Consider the following 27,714-nt stretch of genomic DNA (forward strand, 5'->3'; position numbering starts at 1 on the left):
CTAAAAAAATAATAATAATAATAAAGAATCTCAATTTCCTTTTTTTGGTGCTTTTTTTTTTAAAAACACAGTGCAATTTATTGGTTTGCTAAATTCAATAAATGGATCCACTAAAATGTTAAGTAAAATAAGTAATACAAAATCTTAAATATAAACTCTTAAAAATTATGAAATATATTTTGAAAATATTTAACTGTAACAAACATTTTGATTTTTTATTTTGATTTATTATTATGTTTTAAAAATAAATGTCATAATTTGAAAATGTGTTTAAAATCTAGCAACAAAGAAACATGAAAGAAATTGACAATATGGGAAGTAAAGCTTACCAAATACATGTATGTCATTTTTCCATTAAAGAATGTATATATATGTATATATATATATATATATATATATATATATATATATATATATATATATATATATATATATATATATATATATATATATATATATATATGCAACCCTTGGAATCAGGAAAAATGAGATCATTAAATTGCTGACCTCAAACTGTTAAAGGTCGGCATCAAGCCGGCAAAATTTTTTTACACAAAGGCATTACCATAAAACATAGAAACGAGGTTGGTGAATTTTTCACTCAAACACTTTTAGGTCAGCATTGCCAAAATGTTGACCCTAATTCCAAGGGCTGCATACGTATATATATAACACAATGTCTTTTTCTCTGTTTATTGAAATTTTTTGATGTTTCTTATTTAATTTGAGTATGCTGAGTCTGAATATGATATTGGTTTTTTTTTTATTGCATCAACCGTTTGATCATAAAACTAAAAATTCAATTAAACATATAATTAATATTTATCATATTGCATAAGATACAACTTTAGTCAATACATAACATTTACTAGTTCAAAAATGTTATGTTATGTTACAAAACGTCATGTTACATCACGTTACATACATATATTACATAATGTTGCAGTATGTTCTAATGTAATAGTCTCTCAAAATCTCAAAAAACATTAGAAGTGCACATTAGAACATGGTGTTTTTTTTAATGAAGTTTGTCGTCATTGCGTATCAAACACCAGATGTAGTCACCCATCATAGCTGTATTCCATCTGTCCTGGTATCTTTTCTCCATTGCATGGATATCCTGATGAAAATGTTCTCCATGCTCTTCACTCACATCACCCAAATTTGGTCTGAAAAATTCCAAGTGTGAATGCAGGTAATGCAGCTTATTGACATTCTGCATTTCATATTTGCGTACCATACAATTAAGTTTTCCACTAGTTCTTTTTAGTTATCACTCTTATTGTTGCCTAAAAACTATGAACAACATGTCTAAACGCAATCCATGCGTCTTTTTCAACAGCAAACATTTTGTCCTCCAGCTCCTTACATGCCAACATAACTTTAATCTGTGGACCAATGAATACACCTGCTGAAATTTTTGCATCTGACACCTTTGGAAACATCTGCCGAATATGCTTCACTAGCTGAGTGCAATGCTTTGATAAATTGTTTGACAAGACCTAGTTTACTGTGAAGGGGTGGTAGTAAGATCTTCTTAACAGGTATTGATTAATAACATTGTGCGAACCAGGTTGTAAATATTCTCTCACTGACCACTCACGTCTTGTGAAGTGCTGGTCTATTCCATAAACAGAAAACATGAGTACTTTGTGTATCCTCCTTGTAGACCGAGATGAAACACTAGCATCTTAAAGTCTCCACATACATCCCACTTGTAACTGTCGTAGTTGAATTTCTTAAGCAACAACATCACGTTCTTGTAGTCCTTTAGATGAACAGAATGAGCTACTGTAATCGAAAGAAATCGGTTTCTGTTATTTAGCAAAACTGCCTTTAGACTTTTTGTTGAACTGTCAATGAATAGCCTCCACTCTTCAGGATTGTGAACAATGTCAATGACATTGAAAAGGCCACAAGCGTCATAACAGTAGCACAGTGATTCTGATACTACATAAAAGGATGCAAATGTTTTATTTCTTTTTTGGTATTTCGAGGTTCTGCAGTTTGGATCTAATAAATTCCATTCTTTTAAACATGATGTCAGAAGTTCTGCATTTGATTTAGTGAGACCTAAATCTCGTACTAAGTCATCAAGTTCTTTTTGGTTAGGGAAATGAGGTGAATCATTCGGTTTCCTGAAATCACAGTCATTATGGAGTTCATCCGGTGTGTCTACATTAGAATGATATGCAGCTGCTTCTTCGAATTGAGATGGGTTAGGAACAGGCAATTCATCACTGTGTGGAACTGGTCCAGCAGAAGAGGGTATACTTGGATAAACTAGAGTCAGCCTATCCTTTGGCTTTTTATACTTTGAAATGTAAACTATGCAGAAATAACAGTCATCATGATACTTTGTCAGTTCTCTCCATATTTTCGGAATCGCAAAGGGCATTGACTTTCGGATTCCACACAGCCATCCTTCCAGAGTTGATCTGCAGCTGCCACAACTGTAGTGTGGTGCCCAGGATTTTGTTATATATGCATTACACATATACGAAAATTCCGAAATATACTTTATGCTTTTTCTCAGGAAATCTTGATGATAGAGCAAAACCAATGGTACCACTGAAATCAGCATACCAAAATTATGTAAGAAACATTAAAAAAATTAACATAAACAAAAATGTTGTTACATTGTGTAATATATGTATACATATGCATATACATATATATCTTATATATGAACATACATATATATAAGATATATATGTATATAATGTATATAAATATACATGTATATAAATATGTGTATATATACGCATATATATAAGATATATATATATATGTGTGTGTGTGCAGGGTGTTAGCCAGTTCAATGGCACTGCGTGTACCACGGAGTTTCCAAAGTTCCTTTTTTTTTTAATTGAAGAATAAGGGCAAATACAATAAAAATTTAATTTTGTAGAATAATAACAATTAATATCGCAAAAACGCAGTAAAAATTAAATTCCTAGCTAACACCCTGTATATGTGATTTTCACAACTTTAAGTTTTATGCTATTGCAATCAGGTGTTTCACCTGATGATTGCAATAGCATGAAATTTAAAGTTGTGAAAATCAAGTAGTTTTACTTTCGAATATATATATATATATATATATACATATATATATATATATATATATATATATATATATATATATATATATATATATATATATATATATATATATATATATATATATATATATATATATATATATATATATATATATATACTTATATATACGAGATGCCATAAATAGTGGTTTTGCCGAATACTGAATATGCGGCTAGGTGCTCGATTGAAGCATTTGGCTGCTAAATATTTGGTGACACTTAGTTATTTTGATGGTTCCGACCTGATTCATTGAAGTGCATATGTTAACTATGAGTCATTCCATGCCAACATAACCAAGTTGGTCCAACATGGACCCCCTCAGATTTTGATAAAACTTAGTGAGTTTCTTATTATTTATGAGAAAAGCAATTCCTGAAAATTTCAGCATAAAATCTTTTGTGGTTCATGAGTTATGGTCATTTGAAATATCTGATTTCAAAACATGTTTTGTTCATACCTTAAAGCTTTATATTTTAAAAACAAAATTTTAGAAAACCTTCTAGTTTTTTTTGTTGTATACAACTCTAGACTTATTTTAACAAAACTTTGACATTGAATTCTCCAATGTCACATTAATTCCATAATGGCTACCTTAAAACCTGAAAAATGTTTGCAAATATAAAAAGTTGATTTTTGATGAATATACAAGACCTGCAGTTTAAGAAGTGAAAAGACATATTTTTTTAGTTTCTATATATGGTAGGCTTTCAAATTTTCAGAAATTTACTGATAAGAATTCAGTAAAAATTATAGACTTTCAAAAATGACTGCGGCTAAAACTTAGGAAAATGTGCCTCGACTTCAAACCACCGGTAACCTAGGATCAACACTGGTTTAAAAAAGATTTTTTTTTCTAATTTAATAGACTTTATTACAGTTATTTCAGAAAAAAAAATAGTGGGTACTCATGGGGAAGTTACAAAATCAGAACGATCAAAATTGCCCAAAATGCATTAAAAATGCATTTTGGGCAATTTTCATTAATGCATTTATTTCAAAATGCATTATTTCATTGTACAATAGCATAAGTAACACAATAAAATAACATGGCAAAATTATTATAAATTTGAATTATTTACTTTAAACCAAGTTTTTTAGTAAAATTCATTTAAAAGATTCAATGTTTATATCCATATAAACATTGAATCTTTTAAATGAATTTTGTTTATTACATAATAATATTCTTTATTATATAATCAACTTGTGCATTGTGTTGATAAGTTTATTAACTCTTATAACTTGGTATGATTTGTAATCTAAATTTGAACATGATAATCAAATAAGTCAAATTAATGGGGAGGGGTGGAATAGTGAATGTATTGGAAAAATATTATAAAATTTATAGTCATGATATTAAATATTAGGTAAATTAGACTAAAAGTCTTTCTTTTAATTTTTACCTAATAGGCTACTTATAAGTTTTACATGAAAACATTAAAAACTAAATTTCAGTTTTTATATGTGTATGATTAGTGGTGTGTTTGGGCATAAAGGCACTTCATATACCAGGCATAAAACCAGACACATTATGTAAGGAGAAGTGTTCAATTACAATTTTTTTCTAAGTTCTGGGAAAAAGTTTGCATGTTAAAAAGTAAAGCGGGAAAAAGAGGAAAGGGCAGAAAAGTGCTAGGGTATTTAAAAACTGAGTTTAATTTAGACTTAATTAAAGGCTTATTTCTACTACTGATTATGAAATACTTTTAAATTCATATATACTTTGTATTACAATATATAATACAAGCTAAAGTACAACAATAACTTTATTTTTATTGGGTCCATGTCGAAGTCCTAAAATTTTGGTCCATTTGACATGGAACAACCCCTATGCTGTGGGCGTTTTTGTTTCATTTTTGACTTGGTTGTGTCACAGCACACATTATTTGTTAAGTAATCAAATTGTTTTAACTATATTTATGTATTAAAGTAAGTAATCAAACTTTTCAAACTATTCAAAAAGATTAAAAATTACCCAGCCTCAGGCATATCTTGCATATCTGAAAGAAATTTTAAAAGTTGTTATAGATATAGCACAAAAAACTGCAAACTTTTAAAAAATGATATCTTCACAACAACCGAAACTTAAAGCAAGGTTTAGCTTTAATGGGAATGTCAGTTATATGGTTGGCTGCTTTATTGATGCATTTTCCAAAACTAATTTTGAGGGATTAGTTAAAACACAATGAGCAAAACAAAAAAAAAATTAAATGCTTTGAGAAAGTCAGTGAAAGGTTAATTCTTCTGAGTGAAAGATTGCTCGACACCAATAAACCATCACCAGTGACTAGTAGCACCCGTGATGATTCAGTTCCAATTTGTAATAAAAAGAAATTTAAATGAAAACAATTAAACTAATCTCTGCAAATAATATGCACATATATGAAGATGTGGGAAAGAAAAGTCCAGTTGAATATGATATTAGTTTTTGTATGAAACTGTTTGCTTAAATTGGACAGCAAACCCTTACAAGTTGAGGTCAGCAAACGCAAAATGTTATTTTAACAGAACTAGCTGAAATTTTCTTATCGTTTGCCAGTGGCAAGGTACGCAGTGAATGACTTTTTTTGGAAGTATATATAATTTATAAGAAACACATAATCATTTGCTATCATCAAACAATGAAAATTTTTTACCATAACTTCCCTCCTATAGATTTTAAGTATCAAATATGCTAATTATTTGTTAAAATAAAAAATAAATAAAGATAGTTGTATGAAATCTATTTTTATGTTTTTTTTTTTGTTACAATCTAGTATTCTTATAGTTTGCAATATTTGGCTGAATACCAAATAGTAAAAAAAGTAGCCAGTTGGTCAAATACGGAATAGTCACAAAATATTTGTAATAGTTAACGACCGGGGCTATGCCGGGGCCAGGTTTGATAGCACATAGCTGCGACCATAGATCCTATAAAATTGTTATTTTTAATTAAAATTTATGATATAAGTTATAATTAAAAACAATACTTTTATAGGATCTATCAATATTAATGCAGCCCCGGTCATAAACCCGGCCGGGGCTACATTAAAATTGATAGATCCTATAAAATATTGTTTTTAAATAAATTCATATCATAAATTTAAATTAAAAATAACATTTTTATAGGATCTATTGATATTAATGCAGCCCTGATCATAAACCCGACCCCGGTCACAGCTATGTGTTATCAAACCTGGCCCCAGCCATAGCCCCGGTTGTTTACTAATTTGTAACATCTCTAATATATATATAAGATATTTAATATGTATTATGATATGTATATATGTGTGTATTCTTATTACTACTATAGTGCTGTTAATAATTTTTTAATAATAATTTTATTAACATTATTATTTTTAATTTGATTCATTCCTATTATTTTTATTTTTATGGAAATATGAACATTTTGTTTAGGTATATCGTTATAGAAAATGGAGAGCTATCTCAAGTGAAGAGTTATTACCTGGTGATATTTGTTCAATTGGTAACATTTGTTAAAGTTGTTATAGTTTTTGATTTAAAAATACACTAGTTAAATGAAAATGCATTTCCATTTTGTGATCATTCCTGGTTTTAATTATAAATTAGGAAATGACTGTTTTCATAGACATTTTTAAAATATGATTTATACTCTCAAAAAATAGCTGTTGATCAAGCCAGTCTAAATTATATTAAATTAGAAATTGGTAGATAACAGATTAAAGCATGTGATTGTAAAAAAATGTGAAGCAGAAACCACTTTCAAAATAAATTACTAACACATTAAAAAAAAAACAATGATAGTATTTTAATCAAATAATGATAGTAGTTGTCAAAAAACATAAAAAAAAGAAAAGAAGTTCAAATTATAATTTATTAAAATGTCAGCATAGCAATTTGAAAATCGGAAAATTTTTTTGCATATTCATGAAGAAAATCCATCATGGAACTATAAACGAGTCTCTAAAGCTACTAGAGTTCCTATATCTAATATCTATATCCTTATATCTATATTCCTATATATAAGGAAAGTGAAGAAATACTAAGTAACAAGTCTTTCTGAGCAATTAAAAATACCCAAATCATTCTGACAAACAAAATTCCACTGCCAAAACACAAGCAAGAACATTTTACACTTAAGTTTTGACAAAATTGAATGGCTGCATTTTGATGGAAGACAAGACTTACATGAAATGCGACTTTAGTCAACTTCTTGGTGGCAAATATTATACTTGTTGTATATATAATTTTTAGTGGCAGTGTAAGGAACAAGTATAAATACAAACTTGTGGACAAATATGACAAAAAATTGCTTTTATGGCAAACAATTTGTGGTTGTGGAAAAAAGAGTAGAGGTTTTGTGACATCATCAATTTTGATATCTGAAATTTATATTTAAGAGTGCCTTCAAAAGTGACTTTTGCCACTCATTGGATTGCACACTAGACCTTGTTTGTTTTAACCTGACTTAGCTTCGTGCCACTACGCTAAAAAAACTTTGGAGTGGTATAAGTTGAGAGAAGTTAATTTTGTACCAAATAAACTCAATCCACTAAATTGTCCATGATTACGGATTGTTGAAAAATATTGGGGTATTGGCAAAGGATATTTGCGTAAAATAGGCAAGACTATTAATTCAGTACAAGAAATGCTGAAGGCATGGTCAACCATAAGTAAGAAAATTACAATTACAGTTGTACAGAAATTAATGGACACCATCACCAGTACTATATGGTTATTTTTTAGAAATAAAGAAAAAAATAAATAAACGTAAAAAAGTATTTTTACTCTTTAATTTCTTAAAGTAAAAATTAAAATAAAAATTAAAGAAATTTGTAAAAAACAATTATTTTAAATATTTTTGAAAAGATTTTCTTTTCTCATTTTTTTCGATCTCATGCTTTAAAGTTAAATATCTTTAAGCTGTAAATCAAGCAAACATGACGTTAAGATGTTTTAAATTATTTACAAAAATTAACTGGATGAATAAAATTTTATTTTCATTTACAGTAGCCATTATAGTATTTAAGTTAAGTTTTTTTGTTCTTAAATTAGTTAAATCTGACTATTTTTAGAGTTACATTATCTTTTAGTTAACTTTTGTCTCTGTAACAAAAGGTAAAAAGTACATTGTTTAGCTTATGTTTTCATGCTATTTATTTTAATTGCAAGTTCGTTCAAAATGTGATGTGATGGTTCCTTGTGATATGCTTCTGTTGCGTGGGTCTTGCATTGTAGATGAATCAATGTTAACAGGTGAAGCTGTACCACAAATGAAAGTAAGTTAAGTTCAATAAATATGTAATAAATATATATTTATTTGTGTGTTTTTTTGGTTGTTGATTAAGTAAATAAACTTAAGAAAATGTTTTTACATATTTTTTATGTATTGGAAATAAAAGATGCTTTTAAAATCTTCTAGTGTTTAGCTATTAGAATATTTTATTCTAGTTTTTTGGTAACTTATTCTAATGGTTTTAGAAAATGATTTAAATTAATTCCCAGATGAATCCTAAAACATAAAAAACCAATGAATGATTCTTAATAATTGAATCAATTGTAAAAAAAGATTTTAAATTGTAAAGTATGTATGATATACAATTAACAGCTATATATATTTACTATAATATAATATATGTTTAATAATCTAATACTGAAATAACTTTTACTAGATTTGTTGTTATATTATTTATATGATTGATATATTAGATATAAGCATGTATGATATTGATATTGTATTGATATAAGCATGTATGATATAAAATTATTAACTATTGATGTTTACTATAATATAATATATGTTTAATCTAATATTGAAATAAGTTTTACTAGATTTGTTATGTTATTTATATTATTGATATCTTAAGTTATAATTTTTAACATATTTATAAGTTTAAAATTATATTAAAATTAAAATTATATTTAAATTATATTAGTTTAATCAAAGTTTATACATTATTAAATATTAGTCAAATGTCACTCTATCATCCAATAGTATCATATTATAATTTATTTAATGAGTAACACTCCTATATATGTCAACAATATCTTAAAGCATGTGTAAAACAAAATATTCTGCAATTACTTCACAAATGATATTTAGATGAACTCTACCCATTTATTAAAATAATCTTCTTTGGTTTTACAATCATCAGCAGTAAATGCAAATTCTGAGATTTTTTTGTTTATCCCAGCATGCAGCTGTTGACACAAGTTGCACATGTAATAACTACATCCTTTTTTTTCATTGGACAACTCCCAGTGTTTTTTCCATGTAAAAAAATCATTAAATTTTTTATCGTCATTGTCAACATTTTTTATAAAGTTTGCTAAATCTTTTACAGTTGCAAACTTTGTTGCATCAATAAATGAGTTAGGAATTGCAAGCCTAGAGTCAAAATAATTTGCTCCCCCTAAAACAATTGGTATAGTTTCTGCATTTAGTGCATTATACCAATATTTTTCCGTTATGTAGTCTTTACATAGATGATTTTCTGCAGCAAAGTAAAATTTGAATTTTTTTAGCTCACTGTTACAGTTTCTCTTATAACAATGAAATCGATGCTTATAAAGTTGCGAACATGCACCCGCAACATATATATTTACGCCATATTCCTGTAGTTTACTCACAAGTTTATCCCTCAATTGACCACAATTGCTTACTACCCATGCTATTTGTTTGGTTTTATTTTTTGCTAGATTTACGTTATTGTAAAAACTTTGCTTTGAAAAGTGGTATCGATATGGTATACGAATGTCAGAATCCAAGCGATATGTAGAAAACAAGTTAAAAAATTGTTTAGAAGTGTTAAAGTTTTGGACATTAATTGGGTTTTCTTTTGTGTAATATATAAAAAGCTGTTGTTTTGTTTTCTTTCTTTCCAATTGTTCTAACAATGAGTGTGGTGGAAGATCCTTTGCATTGAAAATAACTACTTGACTTTGGTTGAAAAGATTTTTGTCATATGTTAATTGACAACCCTGAAAGTTGCATCCACATGAGGTGGAATAATCAGGAAATGGATAAGCATGCCATATTTTCCAATTAAACTTTTCTGTATATATGAGAATCAATATTTTATTTTGAACATTAAAATTAGAATAGTTATTTAGCCAGTTGGGATAAATCTGAACTGATTTAGGTTTTAAAATTAAAAAAATTTCATTCTTAAATCCAGCAAGATGACATATGTAAACAAATATTAAAAGAAATAGTAAACTCAGGATAATAACTTTTTTTTTTAACATAGCTGTTCACTTTAGTCTCAAAAACAAGCATTCAGCTAACATGATCTTTTTAATTATTTATTTAATTTGTAAATACCATATTCTTTTTTTAACTTCTATTGAATACTGTTTAAAATAATCTATTGAATATAAGTTTTCATTATTTATTTCCATTATTGCTATTCATGTCATTATTATTCTAATATGAGCATAAGTCAATTAATTTATAAATACTTATTTAAGTTAATTTATTTATCACTTTATTGTTATTTATTTATTATTATTTTTATTTTTTTTTACTTTCTGTGCTGTTATTTATTTTTAATAAATTGAAAAAATATTTTATTTTACAAATTTTCAAAAGTAAATTAACTTTATTTAAAAAATGGAAAAGTGAGTTTTTTAAGTTATTTATGTATATATTTAATTTAGGAACCTATCGAATCAAATCCAGGTAATGATATATTAAATATTGAGGATCACAGCAAACTTCATATACTGAGCGGAGGGACCAAGGTTGTCAATCATACTCCACCATCAAAAACAATGGCTGGCTTAAAGTGTAATCTTGCTATTTTTATTATTATTTTTGCTTCACTGTAAATTTCATTATTTTTAAATTACCTAAATTACCTTTTTTTAATTATTTTAATTTTTTTTAACATCATTGCTTCCAACAAGGCTGCAAGCAACCACTATAAAAGTTGGAAGTTACTGGAAGAGAAAAGATGAAGTTTGTAGAGCAAAATAACGATTGACAGATGATTTAAACGATTGCAAATTATATGAATTAGGAAAGCAAGATGAAGGAAGGAACTTCCTAAGAACTGATGTTCGAGAAAAAAAACTAGATGAATAAGAGTTTTTGGAGTACTTAGGAACAGTCACAAAAAAAGGATGAGACTTAATTGAATGACGACAAACATGAGAATGAATTTTAGTAGATAGCACAAGAGACACTAGCTCTTTAGAGCAGTGCCCATTATAGTATTTGTAGAAAAGAGAAAGAGAAGCAACATTATGACGATGTGATAATGGTTGGAGGTTGGCTGCAAGAGCAGGTCCAACTATGTTTACAATGCGTTTTTGCACCTTGTCTAAAAGAGATAGCGCATCATTAGAAGATCCGCCCCAGGTATGGCAACAGTATTCCATACAAGGCCGGATTTGAGATTTATAGAGATAGAGAATAGAATCCAAAGTAAGAAAGTGTCGAGCGCGATAAAGAGATGCAACCTTAGCAGATGCTAATTTTGCAACTGATTTGATATATGGTTTCCAAGAAAGATTGGAAGTAAGAGTTAATCCTAGAAGATAAAGGGTAGATGACTTATCAAGTACATTACCGTTCATAAATATAGGAAGATCTAAATTATTGCAATAACGATTGGCTGAAAAAAATTGGGTTTTATCTGAACTGAAGTTCACCAGCCACTGTGAGCCCCATGCTGTAGCAGAAGTGAGATCCTTTTCAAGCTCAAATGCCCCCTCCAAGCAATCAGAGAGTGTTTGCTCATCATGACAAGAATAAATGGTAGTATCATCCGCGAACAATGCCACCTTATCTCAGAATATCTGGAAGATCGCTAATGTAAATTAAAAAGAATATAGGGCCAAAGATAGAACCTTGAGGAACCCCTGAAGTTACAGAATAAGAAGAAGAGTGCTGTCCATCGAGGACAACTTTTATATTACGATTGGAAAGAAAGGATTCAATAATCTTAAAGATGTTACCAGATACACCGTAAGAAGAAAGTTTATGGAGAAGACTAGCATGCCAAACTTTATCAAAAGCTTTAGAAATGTCAAGAGCGATGGTCTTAACCTCTCCACCTTTATCTAATGCACAATAAAGCTATCGGTTATTACTGTTAGCGAATCAGGTGTAGAACAAGAAGATCGAAATCCATATTGACGATCAAAAAGTAAGTTATTAGAATCAAGATAAGAGGTTAAGTGTTTGTTAATTAAAGATTCAAAAACTTTGCTTATGATAGGAAGAAGACTAATGGGATGGTAGTTAGACGAATCAGATCGCTCTCCAGAATTTTTGAAAATAGGGATAACAGATGCTGCTTTCCAGCAGGCTGGAAAACAAGACTCTGATAAGCACCTGTTGAATAGTTTTGAAAGTATAGACGGCAGCTCCAGAGAACACTTTTGCAAGACTGTAACGGGTATGTTTCCGGGCCACAAGCTGTAGAAAAGTCTAAGTAGGAAATCACTTTTGATACAGAAGCTGGAGTGATGCGAATGTCAAGCAATGGATCAACCTGTTTGATGGCTATATCAGGTAGAACTAGTGGAATCAAGAGATGATATTGATGAAAAGTTCTTAGCAAACAGTTTAGCTTTGTCTTTAGGTGAGGTGACAAAGTCTGAACCATACAAGAGAGGTGGAATTACAGATTTGCCCTTATCATTGATACTGTTTAAGATTCTCCAGAAGTAATGGGAGCCTAATCTTGGTGATGAAGTATGAGGTTTCATGACCTGAGAATAGTGGGCTTTGCTGATAGATATGGAAGTAACGGTTTTGATTGGCAATCGTAGCAGCAATCGTAGCATGTGAGAAAAACCATGGAGGAGAGTGAGGCTTGACCTGGAATCGTGGAGAGGGAATAAAAGATTCCATGCCAGCCTGAATCCATGAAGCTATGTAAGAAGCACTTTTGTCAACAGGAAGATGAAAGATTTCAACCCAAAGGCCATCACGAAGAAAATCATGTAAAGAGTCTCAGTCAGCTTTAAGGTAGTTATGAGGCACAATAATAGGGGGATTCAGATGATGAAGAAGAATGAGATAGTAGTTTTAGAGAGATCAAACCATGATCAGAAGCATCTAAGGGTGAATGTGGAGAAACTGAGCACTGACTAGGATCAGAAACAAGACATAAGTCGAGTAGAGAAGGTAAATGATTTGATTTGTCTGGAAAGCGAGTTGGAAAGTTGACTATTTGAGTTAGGGATTGAGAAAGGCAAAAGTTGTTGGCTTTAGTGCCTGCAGAGTCACTGACACTAGAGCCAAGCCATTCAGTGTGATGAGCATTAAATTCACCAACAACAACAATATTGGCTGATGCATAAAGAGAGAGGGCTTGGTCAATTTGATCAGAAATAACATCGAAAAGAGTGCAGTCTTAAGATGAAGGAGAGCGATATAGAACAAAGAGAAAGGCCATAGAGTGAAGTGATGCTAAGCGAAAGCACATAAAAGAATAGTTGGTAGATTCAAACTTAGTTTTGTGACAAATTGGTGAATTTTTACGAATGTAAATGCCCAGGCAAAGCATGTGACTGTTGGAGTCTTTACAAATTAAGGGAAGATAACTATCAACACTAAGATCACAAGATGAGACAGCTGAGCTCAAGTTAGTCTCACAAAGAGCAAGTAGGTCTGGTGAACTTTGCAAGAGATAAGACTCAACAGAAGAAAAGTTACTTTGAAGACCACGAATATTAGTGAATGATTAGGTTTAGAGAACTTAGTGATGACGATGGTTTTTTGTGTTTTATAGTTTTTGGTACTTTAGTCATTTTAAATTTTTTAAAGAACTTCACTCAAAACATAGATGATTCTCAGTACACTATTTAATAGCCCAAGCAATTGCCTCATTACTATTAATAAACCCTAAGCCGTAACAAAGGGTTCTAAATGTGGCCTCAACAATGCACACCAAAAGTACAAACAGGGACACCATCCATGCGCAACACGGCACTGTCAGTACTCTGATATTTTTCAGTTGTTGATGGAATCAGCCTCTCTGAGAGCTACCACAGAGTTCAGGAAACCTGACTACCAGAAGGCCTCAGAACCATAAAACTAAGTTTTAGAGCTGTACTCTCATTAGGAGATAATAGAATGAGTTGCCTAGTCATAAAAACAGAGACACAAGCAAAACCCATGCATTGAGTCAAGAAGACCCAGCGTTCAACATCCTTAACTGGAAACAATGTGTTAGAAATATATCTGCCCCAGCCTAATAGATGAAGAAGGGGTGTGAGGCTGGTCAACAGATAGAATCTGTTTACCCCTTAAGTCTTTTCCTAGGAGGCCTTCTACAAGACAGTTGCCGGATGCATTTAACATCTGCCCAAGATGAGTATTTTTATTGAGACACCATCTCAAGCCTTTACTTAACCAAGAGCCCCAAGGCAGGGGGTGTTTTAAGTTGGAGTTGACTTCTCCTAGCCTTTGCCTAAAAAAGGTAGCAGGACATGAAGCAGGTTGTACTGGGTTACATGTTACCAGTAGCAGGATAACCTGACCTGACAGTAAATGTATATTGATCCATTTTAAACACCTTGCTAAATAGCTTGTATTTTTTATTATTATACTTTGTTCCTAAACACTGTTGATGTAATTCTAAAATTTATTTATTCCTACAACATTCCAGTTTTCTTTATTGATCTACTTTGTTCCTAAACGCTGTTGATATAATTCTTTAATTTATTTTATTTTATTATTATAATTAATTTTAATTGAATTTTTATTTTTCTGTTAAAGTCACCCAATTACTGTTGCGTGGCTTGTTATCATATGTACAGTCAACACAACAATAATAATAATAAAGTTAGGATATATATAAAGTTTCATGGAGGTGTAAATAAAAATGAATACAATGTATTGTCTTTAAAATTTCTCCGTGTTGGCAAATTTTGTCACTTAAGAGCAAAATTTGATAATTTAATAGGTTATGATAAGGATCTAATAATTGACTAATATATGACCTTGCATGTAATGACCTAGTAATATTGGCAATAATATTATTGATTTGTTTTACTAAATAAAAAAATTATTTTAGCTCCAGATAATGGCTGCATTGGTTATGTACTTAAAACCGGTTTCTCAACATCACAAGTTAGTTTAGAACTTTTTTTCTTTTATATTATGTATCACTTCAATTTATTTTTACATCATAGTATTATTATTATATTATTAGTATTATTATCATTCATTACTATTAGTAGGGTTATTCCATATCAAATCACCTAGTTTTTTGAAAGTTCCCCAGGGTACCATCTCAGATTTGCTTTAAACTTTGACCACACACAGATCTTATGAAAAAAATACAATCCAGAAAATTCAAGCTTGATTGACCAATTAGTTCAAAAGTCATTGAATTAAAAATGACCAAAATCCGAAAATTTGTGTATCAGGAGTTTTTTTCGATTTTTGATAAACCATAACTTTTTAAATAAAGATGGTGATCACCTGAAATTTTGTAGGGTAATAGTTTTTCACCCAAATAATCCATTATTGCAGTTGTTTTTGACTGATTTTGTACAGTTTTTGAGTTATTGTACCTTAAAGTTGCTAAATATTGTAACATTATAAATATTTTTTTGAACTTTAATGTGTTACAGTTTAATACTCACTTACAGAAAGTGGATTTTTTTGTTTCTTTTGTGTACTTAGGGTCACCACTTGTTAGAATAATCAAAATTATGCATTAAAAATTTATTTAGCACATTCAGCAGCCTATTAAAAAATCACTTTTTTTAAAAATTATGATAAATTACATTGACTTTGCTGGCATAGAAAGTAGCGTAAACAGTTGAAATAATTGATGAAACTTTTTAATGTTGAGGTCCTATACATTGACAATCACCAAAAAAAATTTAAAGACATATACTCTATCTTATGACATGATTGTAGCCTTTTGAGAGTGATGATATTTTTAAAAGGAGAACAAAAAAATACCACTTACCACATACAAAATTTATACCTCAAATTTTATAAACTATACTGTAAAAAAGTGCATTCAAAGAGTAAGATAATCAGTTAAAAGAAAAAGTATGTATACATGAAACTAATTAGCTTATCTCTGATTTATATAACTCATACTGTCATAGTCATTATTAGCTAGAATATAGTCACGAGCACTTATACTTTTAATTAATGGAACACTTATTTGACATATTATCTTGTCAAATGGAACCCAACACTGGCTTGATCATGCATCGTTTGTCCATTTTAAATTTAATTTGTTTCTTTGCATAAACTTCACATTAACGTCTTGGTTTTCATTACAAATATCAACTACAAGCCCTATGTATCATTCTTCATCGTAAAAGCATGCAATATATTTACCGGGTTGAAAATTTGAAGGATTTTTTTTTAATCAAATTAACATTATTTAACACATGAGTATAATAGACAGTATCACTAGAGATTCTTCGTAAAAACAATTTCTCTCCATCTGGTACAAAACAGTGATAGCTTCTTGTTCCCAAAACTGAGCGCATCCCTTCATATCATTTCTGAAGGTTAAAAGTTGTTTCATGGTTATTGATATCATCACATGAAAGATAAAATATGTTAACACCTTTGATGTTTTTTTGAGCCCATGTAAACAGATCTTGTGGTGTGAGAATCTGATTTGTAATTGCTGCTCGTAGACTAGCTTTTGCTGCTTCTATTTTTATAGTACTTCCTATTCTATCACATGGACTTTTGCCACGTGATGTAATAAGTGATACTCAGCATTTATTTGGTGATCTACAATGTGATAAATTAAGTTTATTAGACATTTGTAGTTTTTATACTGTGACACAGCACCATCACTGAAGTATTTAACTTTATTCACTGTGGGTAGTTTGATTTTGACCATAGGGAGCAACTTTGTGAGAAAACAATGGACTGCTGATTGGTCATGACAAAGATGGTCAGAAATTAAACAATAGCATTCACATTTAAGGTGATCTTTTTCATCTTTGTAATAAACAGCAAATGGGTGTAAGGTAGCTTGATTGGGTTGCCAGTAAAACCCTTGTATAGCATCTTGTACAAGAAAAATATAGTTTTCTGCAAAATCCATCAGAATAATGCAGGTATATTGGTCTAATGTTTGTTTTGCCTCTGATAAGTAGGAAGACTGCTTCTTTGATAAAGTGATTGTGACAAAGGTCATACAAAGTTTCACTTAAAGTTTCAATAAATTCACTAATGCTTGTTTGGACTGTAGCAAGTGCAGTTCGGTCAGTTGACACCCATTGTTTATATGTGATCTGATCATCAAAATCAAAATCATTCTTTTCAAACAACTAAGTCTTCAAATTTATTTTACCAGGGCAGTTGGAACATAGATGAAACATGCAGTTTCGACTATCTATATTACAAACACATACTTTCATTAAATCTTTGTAATATATTAAATGGCTGTTAGGAAGAGCAGAGCACATCAACTTAGCATTTTGATGGTAAGAACATACACAAACTGAGTGGCTTCCACTACTATCAACAGTGAGGCACCACTTTGGCCTTAGTTCACAGAACTTGCTGAATCCAACTTTGTGTTCAGGGTATAACTTTATAAATTCCAGATGAAGTTCTTTTAAACGAACTAATGTTAAGTCTTTTTTTCCTGGACTTTTTCTAGTGTAATCGTCAGATTCATATATTTCAATGACTCTCTGCTTAACAATATCCTCCAAAGGATGTCCTTTTTTAGCCTCAGGTTTAGCAAGTATTCCCTTTTCATTTTTCAGCTTTCGAGCTTTCTTAACAAGATGATCTGAAACTGAAAATGCATTGCAAGTTTTTTTAATTTACCAACTATCAGGAGTTAATGTTAGTAACTGAACTTTTTCTTCATTTAAACTGATTTTTCCTTTTTTCCTTTATTGCGTCTAAAAGTTTGTCTAAATCATTACAGTTAATGCACTTTTTCTTTTTCTCAGATATTATTTCTTTTGGGTCTATACCAATGCTGATGCTATTAGGTTTGTCATACTTGTTTCCAGTTTTTTAACTTTTTGCTTTCCATATACTAATTTTTCACTAGAGGAGATATTTCCAGTAAAGAAGCACACTATTTAGGTCTGAAGAACTAAACTCCTCATCATCAACATCTTTGTCTTCATCTTCTTGACTAAATTTTCCTGTAATTTGTTCAACTTTGAATTCATTCAAACAGTTAGTGCAAAATTTTTGACCAGGTTTGATCTTAAGTTGACTTGCTGTTAAAATATTGACTTTACACAATCCCTTAATAATTTTTTTTTTGTGGACTTTAAACGGATCACAGCAGTATTTTTGAAGCACTTCATATCTAGAAATATTGGCTTTTTCGTGGTGAAAACATATCTCCTCATTTAGTTCAAAAGAGTGTCCAATTCTTTGAATTAAAAATTCAACAACTGTTCACAATATCTTTTAGTTTTATTCTTCCAATCATTCTACAATAATACATTTTGTCCCAATCTTCATCTAAAACTTTCCCCACAACATTTCTCTGTCATTTTATACTATTTTCTTTTTTTTAATACTAATCTAAAAAGTTTAAAAAAGACATAAACATGTTATATCTCAAAGAAACTAACAAATATCAGACACTGATTATGACACTGATTATGTCATTATTATTAGTACAAATTAAGACATTATGTCATTAAAAAGAAAACTGAATATATTCATTCACAGATAAATAAAAAATATACTACTGTCATCCCTATGACTAACTATTAGACTATGACCTAAGGCTAGCTCATAGTCTAATAACATTCCCCTTTTGAAAATATTATCACTCTCAAAAGGCTACAATCATGTCATAAGATAGAGTATATGTCATTATATTTTTTTTGGTGATTGTCTATGTATAGGACCTCAACATTAAAAAGTTTCATCAATTATTTTAACTGTTTACGGTATTTTCTATGCCAGCAAAGTCAATGTAATTTATCATAATTTAAAAAAAAAAAAAGATTTTTCAATAGGCTGCTGCATGTGCTAAATTAATTTTTAATGCATAATTTTGATTATTCTAACAAGTGGTGACCCTAAGTACACAAAGGTAACAAAAAAATCCACTTTCTGTAAGTGAGTATTAAACTGTAACACATTAAAGTTCAAAAAAATATTTATAATGTTGCAATATTTAGCAACTTTAAGGTACAATAACTCAAAAACTGTAAAAAATCTGTCAAAAACAACTGCAATAATGGATTATTTGGGTGAAAAACTATTACCCTATAAAATTTCAGGTGATCACCATCTTTATTTAAAAAGTTATGGTTTGTCAAAAATCGAAAAAAAGTTTTTTTCAATTTTTGACATAAGCTCCTGATACACAAATTTTTCGGATTTTGATCATTTTTAATTCTATCATAACTTTTGAACAAATTGGTCAATCAAGCTTGAATTTTCTGGATTGTATTTTTTTCATAAGATCTGTGTGTGGTCAAAGTTTAAAGTAAATCTGAGGTGGTACACTGGGAGCCTTTAGATGATTTGGTATGTAATAACCCAGTATTATTATTATACATATTAGTAGTATTATTATATCATATAGCATTTTTATATTTGTCTTAAATATTTTAGTTACAGTTTTTGTTAATTAATTTTATTATTTTAAGTACTTTCAGTTGATCTTTTTAAGAGATAAAATGTAAATGTTTAGGGAAAGTTGTTGAAGACTATATTATATGGTGTTAAAAGAGTTACAGCAAATAACCTAGAAACGCTCCTGTTTATTGGTTTCCTCTTAATATTTGCAATAGCTGCAGCTAGTTATGTTTGGATCAAAGGTCTGCAACCTTTAAAATTTTATATTCATTATATATATATATATATATATATATATACATACATACATACATACATACATACATACATACATACATACATACATACATACATACATACATACATACATACATACATACATACATACATACATACATACATACATACATACATATATATATACATATACATATACATATACATATACATATACATATACATATACTTATATATATATATATATATACATACATACATACATACATACATACATACATACATACATACATACATACATACATACATACATACATATACATATACATATACTTATATATATATACATACATACATACATACATACATACATATACATATACATATACTTATATATATATATATATATATATATATATATATATATATATATATATATATATATATATATATATATATATATATATATATATATATATATATATATTAAGGTTATGACTTTTTAACTTTTTTTAAAATAGTTTCCTGTGTTATAAATCAATGAACTTTTGCTCAAAAGTAATGAAAATAGGTTTGTTCTGATTAATTTTCAAAAACAGGTCACCTACAACATGAAATTTTTAAAAAATGTTTAAGTAGTATTGGCAGGCAGTAGATTTAAGAAGCCTAGAATTTTCTTGAATCTTATAGAACTTTTTAGAATTTTCTGGATGTTTTTAGAAATCTCTGAAATTTTCTAGAATTTTCTGTAGTTTTCTAGAAGTTTATGGAAATTAGCAAGATTTAGACCATATAAGCTGAAAGAAACAAGATGATCTGGATGAAGAATTTTGTATGAACTGTTCCACTAGAAGAACAATCACTGGAAAATCACAGCAGGATCAATGTCCAAATTGTTAGTCGTTATCTGTTTTTGGGAAATTCCATCAAAATGAGGTGAGAACGCATAAAGCAAATTGAGAAAGAAGAAACAAGTTTATGGCAAAAAAACATTAAATTTTCGAAATTTATCAATTCAAGTCGTACAGGAGAAACTTGATCAAGTGCTGAAGGCGTACTATAAATGTGTAAAACAAAGAAAATACAATCCATTAAATGATATTTTCGACATCACAAAAAAAGATGGCGAATGGTCCTGCAGTGAGGACAAAAGATTGTATCGTCTTCAAATTGGAACAGAAGACAGGTCAGGTATACTACTGGGAAGGCTGCTAGTTCAAAACTATCTATCCAACCAAATGGAAGAAAAAGTCCTTGAAGCCTATTTCAACAATAGTAATGGCAACAGCAACAATGTCAACTTCTGAATTCGAGTCTGAGGCAGAATATCATGAGTCTGAAGCTTCAGAAGAACAGTTCACAAGTACCAGCCAGAACTACTACAGTAAAGCCAAAACTGCAACCAAATTAGTAATGTCTTTAAAGTTATTCACCAGCAAAGCAGCAACCATTTGTTGGCAGTTATTTCAAGATAAGATTGACATTCAGACACCTTCACAGTCTGGTATGCTTAAATCAACTATTAAAGAAAAAAATTTAAAGAAGAAATGAAGAAAATGCTACATTTAGAAAGGGTAATGTTAAAGAATAAGCAAAGAGAAGTTAAGTTGCAAGTACTAGATTTACCAGAAAGAAAAACAGATACTATTGTTAAAAGTATAACATCTATTCTTGATAAATACAATTTATGGAGTATAAAGATGATTGTAGCGAACACTGAATGTAAACACTGAATAAAGGAATGGGGTTGTCGGTCAATTAAAAAGATGTATAAAGTTATAAAGATATTTTACTGAAATGAAACTGGATGTACCAAAATACATGGTTGTCAACATTATGCTCTTGATCGAGTTCTTTGCCTTGTAATGGATAAAGAACCTGTAGGAAAATGGTAAAGAAACTAAAACAGCAGGGTGGTGTGATATAAAATTTCTATTTTATCTAACTCAGGTTTCCTCTTTTTTAACGAATCTGGGGTATTTCCTTAAGTGAAGTTTTAGAAAAATACCTGAATTAAATAATGCAAGATAGAATTCCTGAGCAACACTAGCACTTTTTGCATTTATTTTTCTACTAGAGAGAAGGGACTCACTACTCGACATTAGTAGATTCATCTTGATATTAGTAGAATTAGATTGACACCCCATTGGTGTACTGATCAAATATACAATGCAGATGATTCTTGGAAGCTACCTCGCAGCTTGCATGGTCATGAAAAAGCATTTAACTCAGTGAAATTGTTTTGGTATCTGGAACCATCAAGACTGAAAATTCTCATAATAAATCAGTGTGTAGAACAAGCAATCGAGTGTCATTAAAATCCTTTTAACTTCCTTTAAAAAAATAGAACCTCCAGCTTAGATTTGTTTTGTCTAAAAAAGCATAAGAGTTGTATATTATGCTTTAATTAAGCTGAATACTACACAACATTTTTTCAATATATACAGTAGCTTTTTGTACTTGTAGAATTGTTATTCAAGTTTGTAATTTTATACTTATTTGTAAATTAGAGTGCTGTGATGTAACAACAACTACTGATATAACTGTTGAATGCTTAAAAACTACCTAATAACTCTCCAATTAAAAAAATTAAAATTAAAAAATAACAAAATTAAAAAATCACAAAATTGTTTGATTTTTTATGCATAAGCATATATGGTAAATTTGAATTTTTGGTTTAATGATTGACCTTTTTTAACAAGAGAAATGAAGTAATGCTTTTTTCATTACTTTTGAACAAATATTCATCAATTTATGACCCAGGAACATGGGGTCATCAAAGAGTCATAACCATAATATATATATATATATATATATATATATATATATATATATATATATATATATATATATATATATATATATATATATATATATATATATATATATATATATATGTATATGTAAATATATATATATATATAAATATATATATATACATACATACATACATACATACATATATATATATATATATATATATATATATATATGTATATATATTTATATATATAGTATGTATATATATATATATATATATATATATATATATATATATATATATATATATATATATATTGTAAAAAGTTACTTTATTTTATTTTGTTACTTTATTTAATAATCCATTATGACATAAATAAGTATATAATATAAAAATTTTTTTATCACAGGTACAGCAGATCCTCGACGTAACCGCTACAAATTATTTCTTGAATGCACTTTGATTTTAACATCTGTTGTACCACCAGAACTTCCCATTGAATTGTCGCTAGCTGTGAACTCATCTTTAATTGCTCTCACAAAACTAGGTAGTTTACATGTTAATGGTAGATTTGTGTATCATTAGCTCAAATAATACATAAATGAAATCTATTTTTCTAAAAGAAAAAAGTACAGTTTGATTGATTTGGAAAAATATTGCAGTTTTCAAATTAATTACACTTAAAGTTGAAACAATTTTCCAGGAAGTTTATTTAATGAAGGTGTAGTTTAAATATGAAAAAAAATGAACTTTTATTTAAAATATAAATTTATGAATATGTCAGCCACAAAAAGGTTCATTTGGGGGTTTAAAAATAATAAATTTAGAAATCATTTAAGTTTATTATTTTTAAATATTTAAATTTAGAAAAGAAAATTTATAAATACTTCATATCAAAGTTTTTTGAAAAAAAAAGTTGTTCTCTTGCTTGAGTATCATTGTAATAAAAAGTACCTTAGAATAAGAAGAAACTTATAATAGAATTTATAAAGAAAATGTATAATAGAAACTTATAAAGAATAAGTAACTTATAATAAAAGTTAATAGTATAATAATGTTACTTCTTCTAAAGTCAAATTTTCTTTAAAGTTAAAAGAGTTTATAAAAATTTTTTAAATGAATTACCAAGAACAAAAGCATTTTAAAAAATCTTTAAAAAAAAAAAACATGTAGTAGTAAATGCTTTTAAAATCACATATTTTAATTTCATGTTCTGTTAGGTGGAACTTATAATCACATTTGTTTTATTTTTCTCTGGCTTTTTTAATTTCATTCATGTTTCATTTAAATTATGTTTAGTTGAGATTATTTTTGAATTATGTTAATAATTTTTTTTTTCTATTGTTTTTTTATTTTCTTTTTTTTTAAATTATTTTGTTTTAGGAGTTTTTTGTACAGAGCCTTTTCGTATTCCATTTGCTGGTAAAGTTGACGTTGTTTGTTTTGATAAAACTGGAACGTTGACAAGTGATGATCTTGTTATAGAAGGCGTTGCCGGTGTAAAGTATGGAATTTTTGTTTTTAATTTAAAAAGTTACCTTAAAACCTGAAATTTGCTTAACATGTTGTTATAAACATTTTTTATTCTTAACATGATGTTATAAACATTTATTAAAAACTGACATTTTAAAATTATTTTTTAAAACAAATTATCTTGATTTATTAACAGTTTAGTTTACAGCAATAAAATGTTGTAATAAATTAATGATTTATGACAACATTTGACAATAATTTGATAAATGTTTAAAAATTTTATTTGATATATTTTTAACTTTTTCAAAGATTTTTTTTTGTTTGTATAGAAATTAATGGTTTTATTCTTTAACTGAAAAATTATTAGTAACTGCTTTTAACCAAAAAGTTGATATCTGATATCCTTTTATTTACATGGGTTTCTATCCAGTCAAACTTTTATAAATCTCTGCTTACTGACTTCATAGTTAGACAAAATATATTTTTCTTTTCTTCTTTTTTGTGCATATAGTATGAGCACAAAGTTTTAATCAAGTTTTATAATCTAAACCAAAACCTTTTAACTTGTTTTTAAAAATGATAGTGGGTTTCTAAAAATTTGGCCTTTAGATATCAGATAGCTGTTTATGAACAAATTGAGTAACCACATTAAAACTTATACTTACATGTGACTTAACTGTGTTTATAATTAGCTTATAGATAGAGATTTTGTTTATTGTTAATGAAAAAATAATAATACTACCTTGATATTACCTTGTTTAATGAAAAATTAAATAAATTTAGACTTTTCTATAACTGTTTTTTGGTTATATTGTTTAATTAAAATTTAAAACTGAGGCTGCTCACTCATAATATTTATATTTAACATGTGAAAATAATTTTGACAAGTCTTAAGTTATTTTTGTTTCTTTAAAAAAAATTTATCAAAAAAATGACAGTAAGTTTTAAATTGTTTTATAGCTGTTGCCAAATTTTGGGCTGTTGAAATGGTACAATTTTCTGATAACATGAAATGATAACGTTTTTTTTAGAAACATGCTTTACTGTGACTCTGTCTACAGCTACTTTTTTGGGTATTGCAGCAAAATAATATCTTTTCATTCTAATTTTGTGCATCTCCTTCAAATTTCAAAAAGTATGTTATTGCATAGGGGCTGTCCATAGAGGACATCACCATTTTTCAGATAATTTTTGACCCCCTCCCTGCCTTCATCACTGAGATAAACCTGATTGCACAGAGGAACAAAATAGATTGTAAGGAGGAAGTTTGAATGATTTCAATGATCAAGGAACAGTGCTCTGAATATTGGAGGTGCTTGGCGTGTGAAACAGCTACAGCTTTTAAGCCATCTTTTGACTGGCAGATTGGAATAAGTGGAGGCAGAAATTGACTGGAAATTACATAGAAATAAGTGCTCTTTTTTAAAGAAGAACATGCAGGATCCTCACATTTCACAATTCTGTAAAATATTGGCTGGTGTGCACATAAGAGGCAAACCATTATTAATCCTTTGATAAAAAATGACAAGCTCTGTCTTGTCGTCTGGATTGATTTACTCAACCGCCGTTGGAAACTGATCAATAATCAGACCTGAAAAGGTTGAGGCACAGATCTTTCCAGCGAAATCAAAATTCTGTTTCTCCAAAAGAAGATCCAATGCCCTACCTTAAATATAAGTTGCAATGCAGATAATTAATTCCTTAAGTCTTGCTATATATATTGTATTTTGATAAAGAGTTGATATTAAAAATGAATTTGAATTCCTTGATAATCTAGATGAGTTCCATAATGATCATGAGGGAAAATCAATCCCGCTAAATTAACACTGAAGACAACCACTGGCTTGACCAACTTGGTCAAAGGGCATTTTTTTAAAGGAATCGAATTCTGGCAGAGTCAAAAGTTGTCCAAAGTCCGATCCGTGAGCATACACTGTCGATGATGAATGCTTTCCAGATCGAATAGCTATATAAGTGGGACCAAAATAGGAAACTGCGTCAGACTTTCCTATGAATGAAGAACTGTTATGGGCTCGCATCAACTTGATTGAAACCGTTTGGGCGTGTCTCTTTCCTTCAAACAATTTGCTCCGTTTTGGCATTAACTGAGTATATTAAGTACTTCTGAAACCGTGTACATAAAGTCACTTCTGCTAAGATGGGAGCCTTGCTTTTCGAGCTCAGCACCAAATTCATCCAATGATTTGAGGCTTTATAAAGTAATTAAAAATTTAATAAGTTTAGAGGCTAAAAAGTTAAATTTAGGTCTAATATAGTCCAATAGAATTTTTTATTAGCTGTTGTACTTTTACCTTATATACTTCAGATTGCCTCATATCGTGGGCAGCAGAACTCTGTTCAGCAAGTTGAATGATGAGGCGCAATAGCTCAGATTGTTCTACTTTAATAGTAGGGCAACCAATTCGGTCACATACTCATATATAATTAGTTGTAATATATTCAATATATGCATATATATTTATATATATGTATACAAAAATAAAATTTAAACAAATATTAAAATGAATTTTTTTTTTAATTACAATAAATAAAAACATTATGTTCCCTTACAGTGAATTCATAAAAACACATGTTTACATAGTTTTCTATGTTATTAAAACTAAAATAAAAAAATCTATAATATTATATCTTTTTCTGATGACCCCCCCCCTACCCCTTGTCCTTTTTTGTCCTTTTTATCTTGACCTCTTCTCTCCTCTATTAGCATTATGTCCTTCATGGTTGGCTCCACACTCAATTTTAAACTGTCATCTTGTATTGTCACTAAAAACACAAACTTCAATCACATTTTCTGATAACAGCTTGCAAACTACATTGGCAGCAACAGATTATTTTATTTTATTGAACAAATTTGAAACTACTGCAAAAGATTTCATTTTATAATTTCATTTTGAAATTTTTATTTCTGTTGAATCACACAAGTAAATGAAAATTTAGTTTTGATTGCTTGTGTATTATTTTTGCAAAAACAATTTTCAGAAACGCAAAAAAATTATTCTCAACAAGAATAATCTTTTTGCGTTGCCAACTAAAAATTGAACTGCTATAATTGACTGCTTTTGACATACATTTTAAATGTTTAGATGTCCTTATATAAATATGTATGTATATATATATATATATATATATATATATATATATATATATATATATATATATATATATATATATATATATATATGTATATATATATAATTTTATTTTAAATTTGTTATATTACTTGGTATTGAATTTACATCTCTCACTATCTATATTATTTCTTCAAAAATATTAGTGCTTTATGAATTTGGGTGAAGTTAGGGTTTTGGTTGTTAGTGAAGTCCTTTTTTACTGCAGTATGGAGTAGGCCTAAATTGCTGGGCAAAGCATAAATGATAATGATGTATATCTGAAGGGATAAACTTGTTATTGGTGCTGAGCCTCTTCGAAATGCTGGTAATAATAAACGCATTCTGAGGAGAAGTTTATTACCACCACTAAATAAATTATGATTATACAAAAGCAATAATATTTTTTCTTTATCTTATACTTCCTATCATTTTATGTTTATTCATTTTAAATATTGATATATCTATGCATACATATATTTGTTTTAAAGTAAGTTAACCTTTTGTATTTAATAAAGATTTATGGTTGCTTGTGTGTC

The 27,714-nt window shown here is 28.8% G+C and overlaps 2 protein-coding genes across 2 annotated transcripts in view; one reads left to right on the plus strand and one right to left on the minus strand.

The window, feature by feature from the left end:
• Positions 1-27,714, plus strand: part of LOC100199901 (endoplasmic reticulum transmembrane helix translocase) — a 94,983-nt gene that overhangs the window by 25,477 nt on the left and 41,792 nt on the right. The window contains exons 5-12 of the mRNA XM_065791223.1: positions 282-338; positions 6,499-6,568; positions 8,236-8,342; positions 10,723-10,852; positions 15,096-15,151; positions 19,692-19,818; positions 22,984-23,121; positions 23,958-24,078. Of these exons, the coding sequence (XP_065647295.1) occupies positions 282-338; positions 6,499-6,568; positions 8,236-8,342; positions 10,723-10,852; positions 15,096-15,151; positions 19,692-19,818; positions 22,984-23,121; positions 23,958-24,078 (806 nt within the window). The remainder of the gene's footprint in view (positions 1-281; positions 339-6,498; positions 6,569-8,235; positions 8,343-10,722; positions 10,853-15,095; positions 15,152-19,691; positions 19,819-22,983; positions 23,122-23,957; positions 24,079-27,714) is intronic.
• On the minus strand, positions 9,044-10,318 carry LOC124812383 (glycoprotein 3-alpha-L-fucosyltransferase A). Its single transcript, XM_065791224.1, has one exon. It carries the CDS (start codon positions 10,309-10,311, stop codon positions 9,163-9,165), a length of 1,149 nt encoding a protein of 382 aa, XP_065647296.1. The 5' UTR covers positions 10,312-10,318; the 3' UTR covers positions 9,044-9,162.

This window comes from Hydra vulgaris, chromosome 02 (genome assembly GCF_038396675.1).
Source record: "Hydra vulgaris chromosome 02, alternate assembly HydraT2T_AEP".
NCBI lineage: Eukaryota > Metazoa > Cnidaria > Hydrozoa > Anthoathecata > Hydridae > Hydra > Hydra vulgaris.

Excerpts from the sequence above, each read along its gene's own strand:
- LOC124812383 (XM_065791224.1), bottom strand. The coding sequence starts at position 10,311 with ATGTTAAAAAAAAAAGTTATTATCCTGAGTTTACTATTTCTTTTAATA.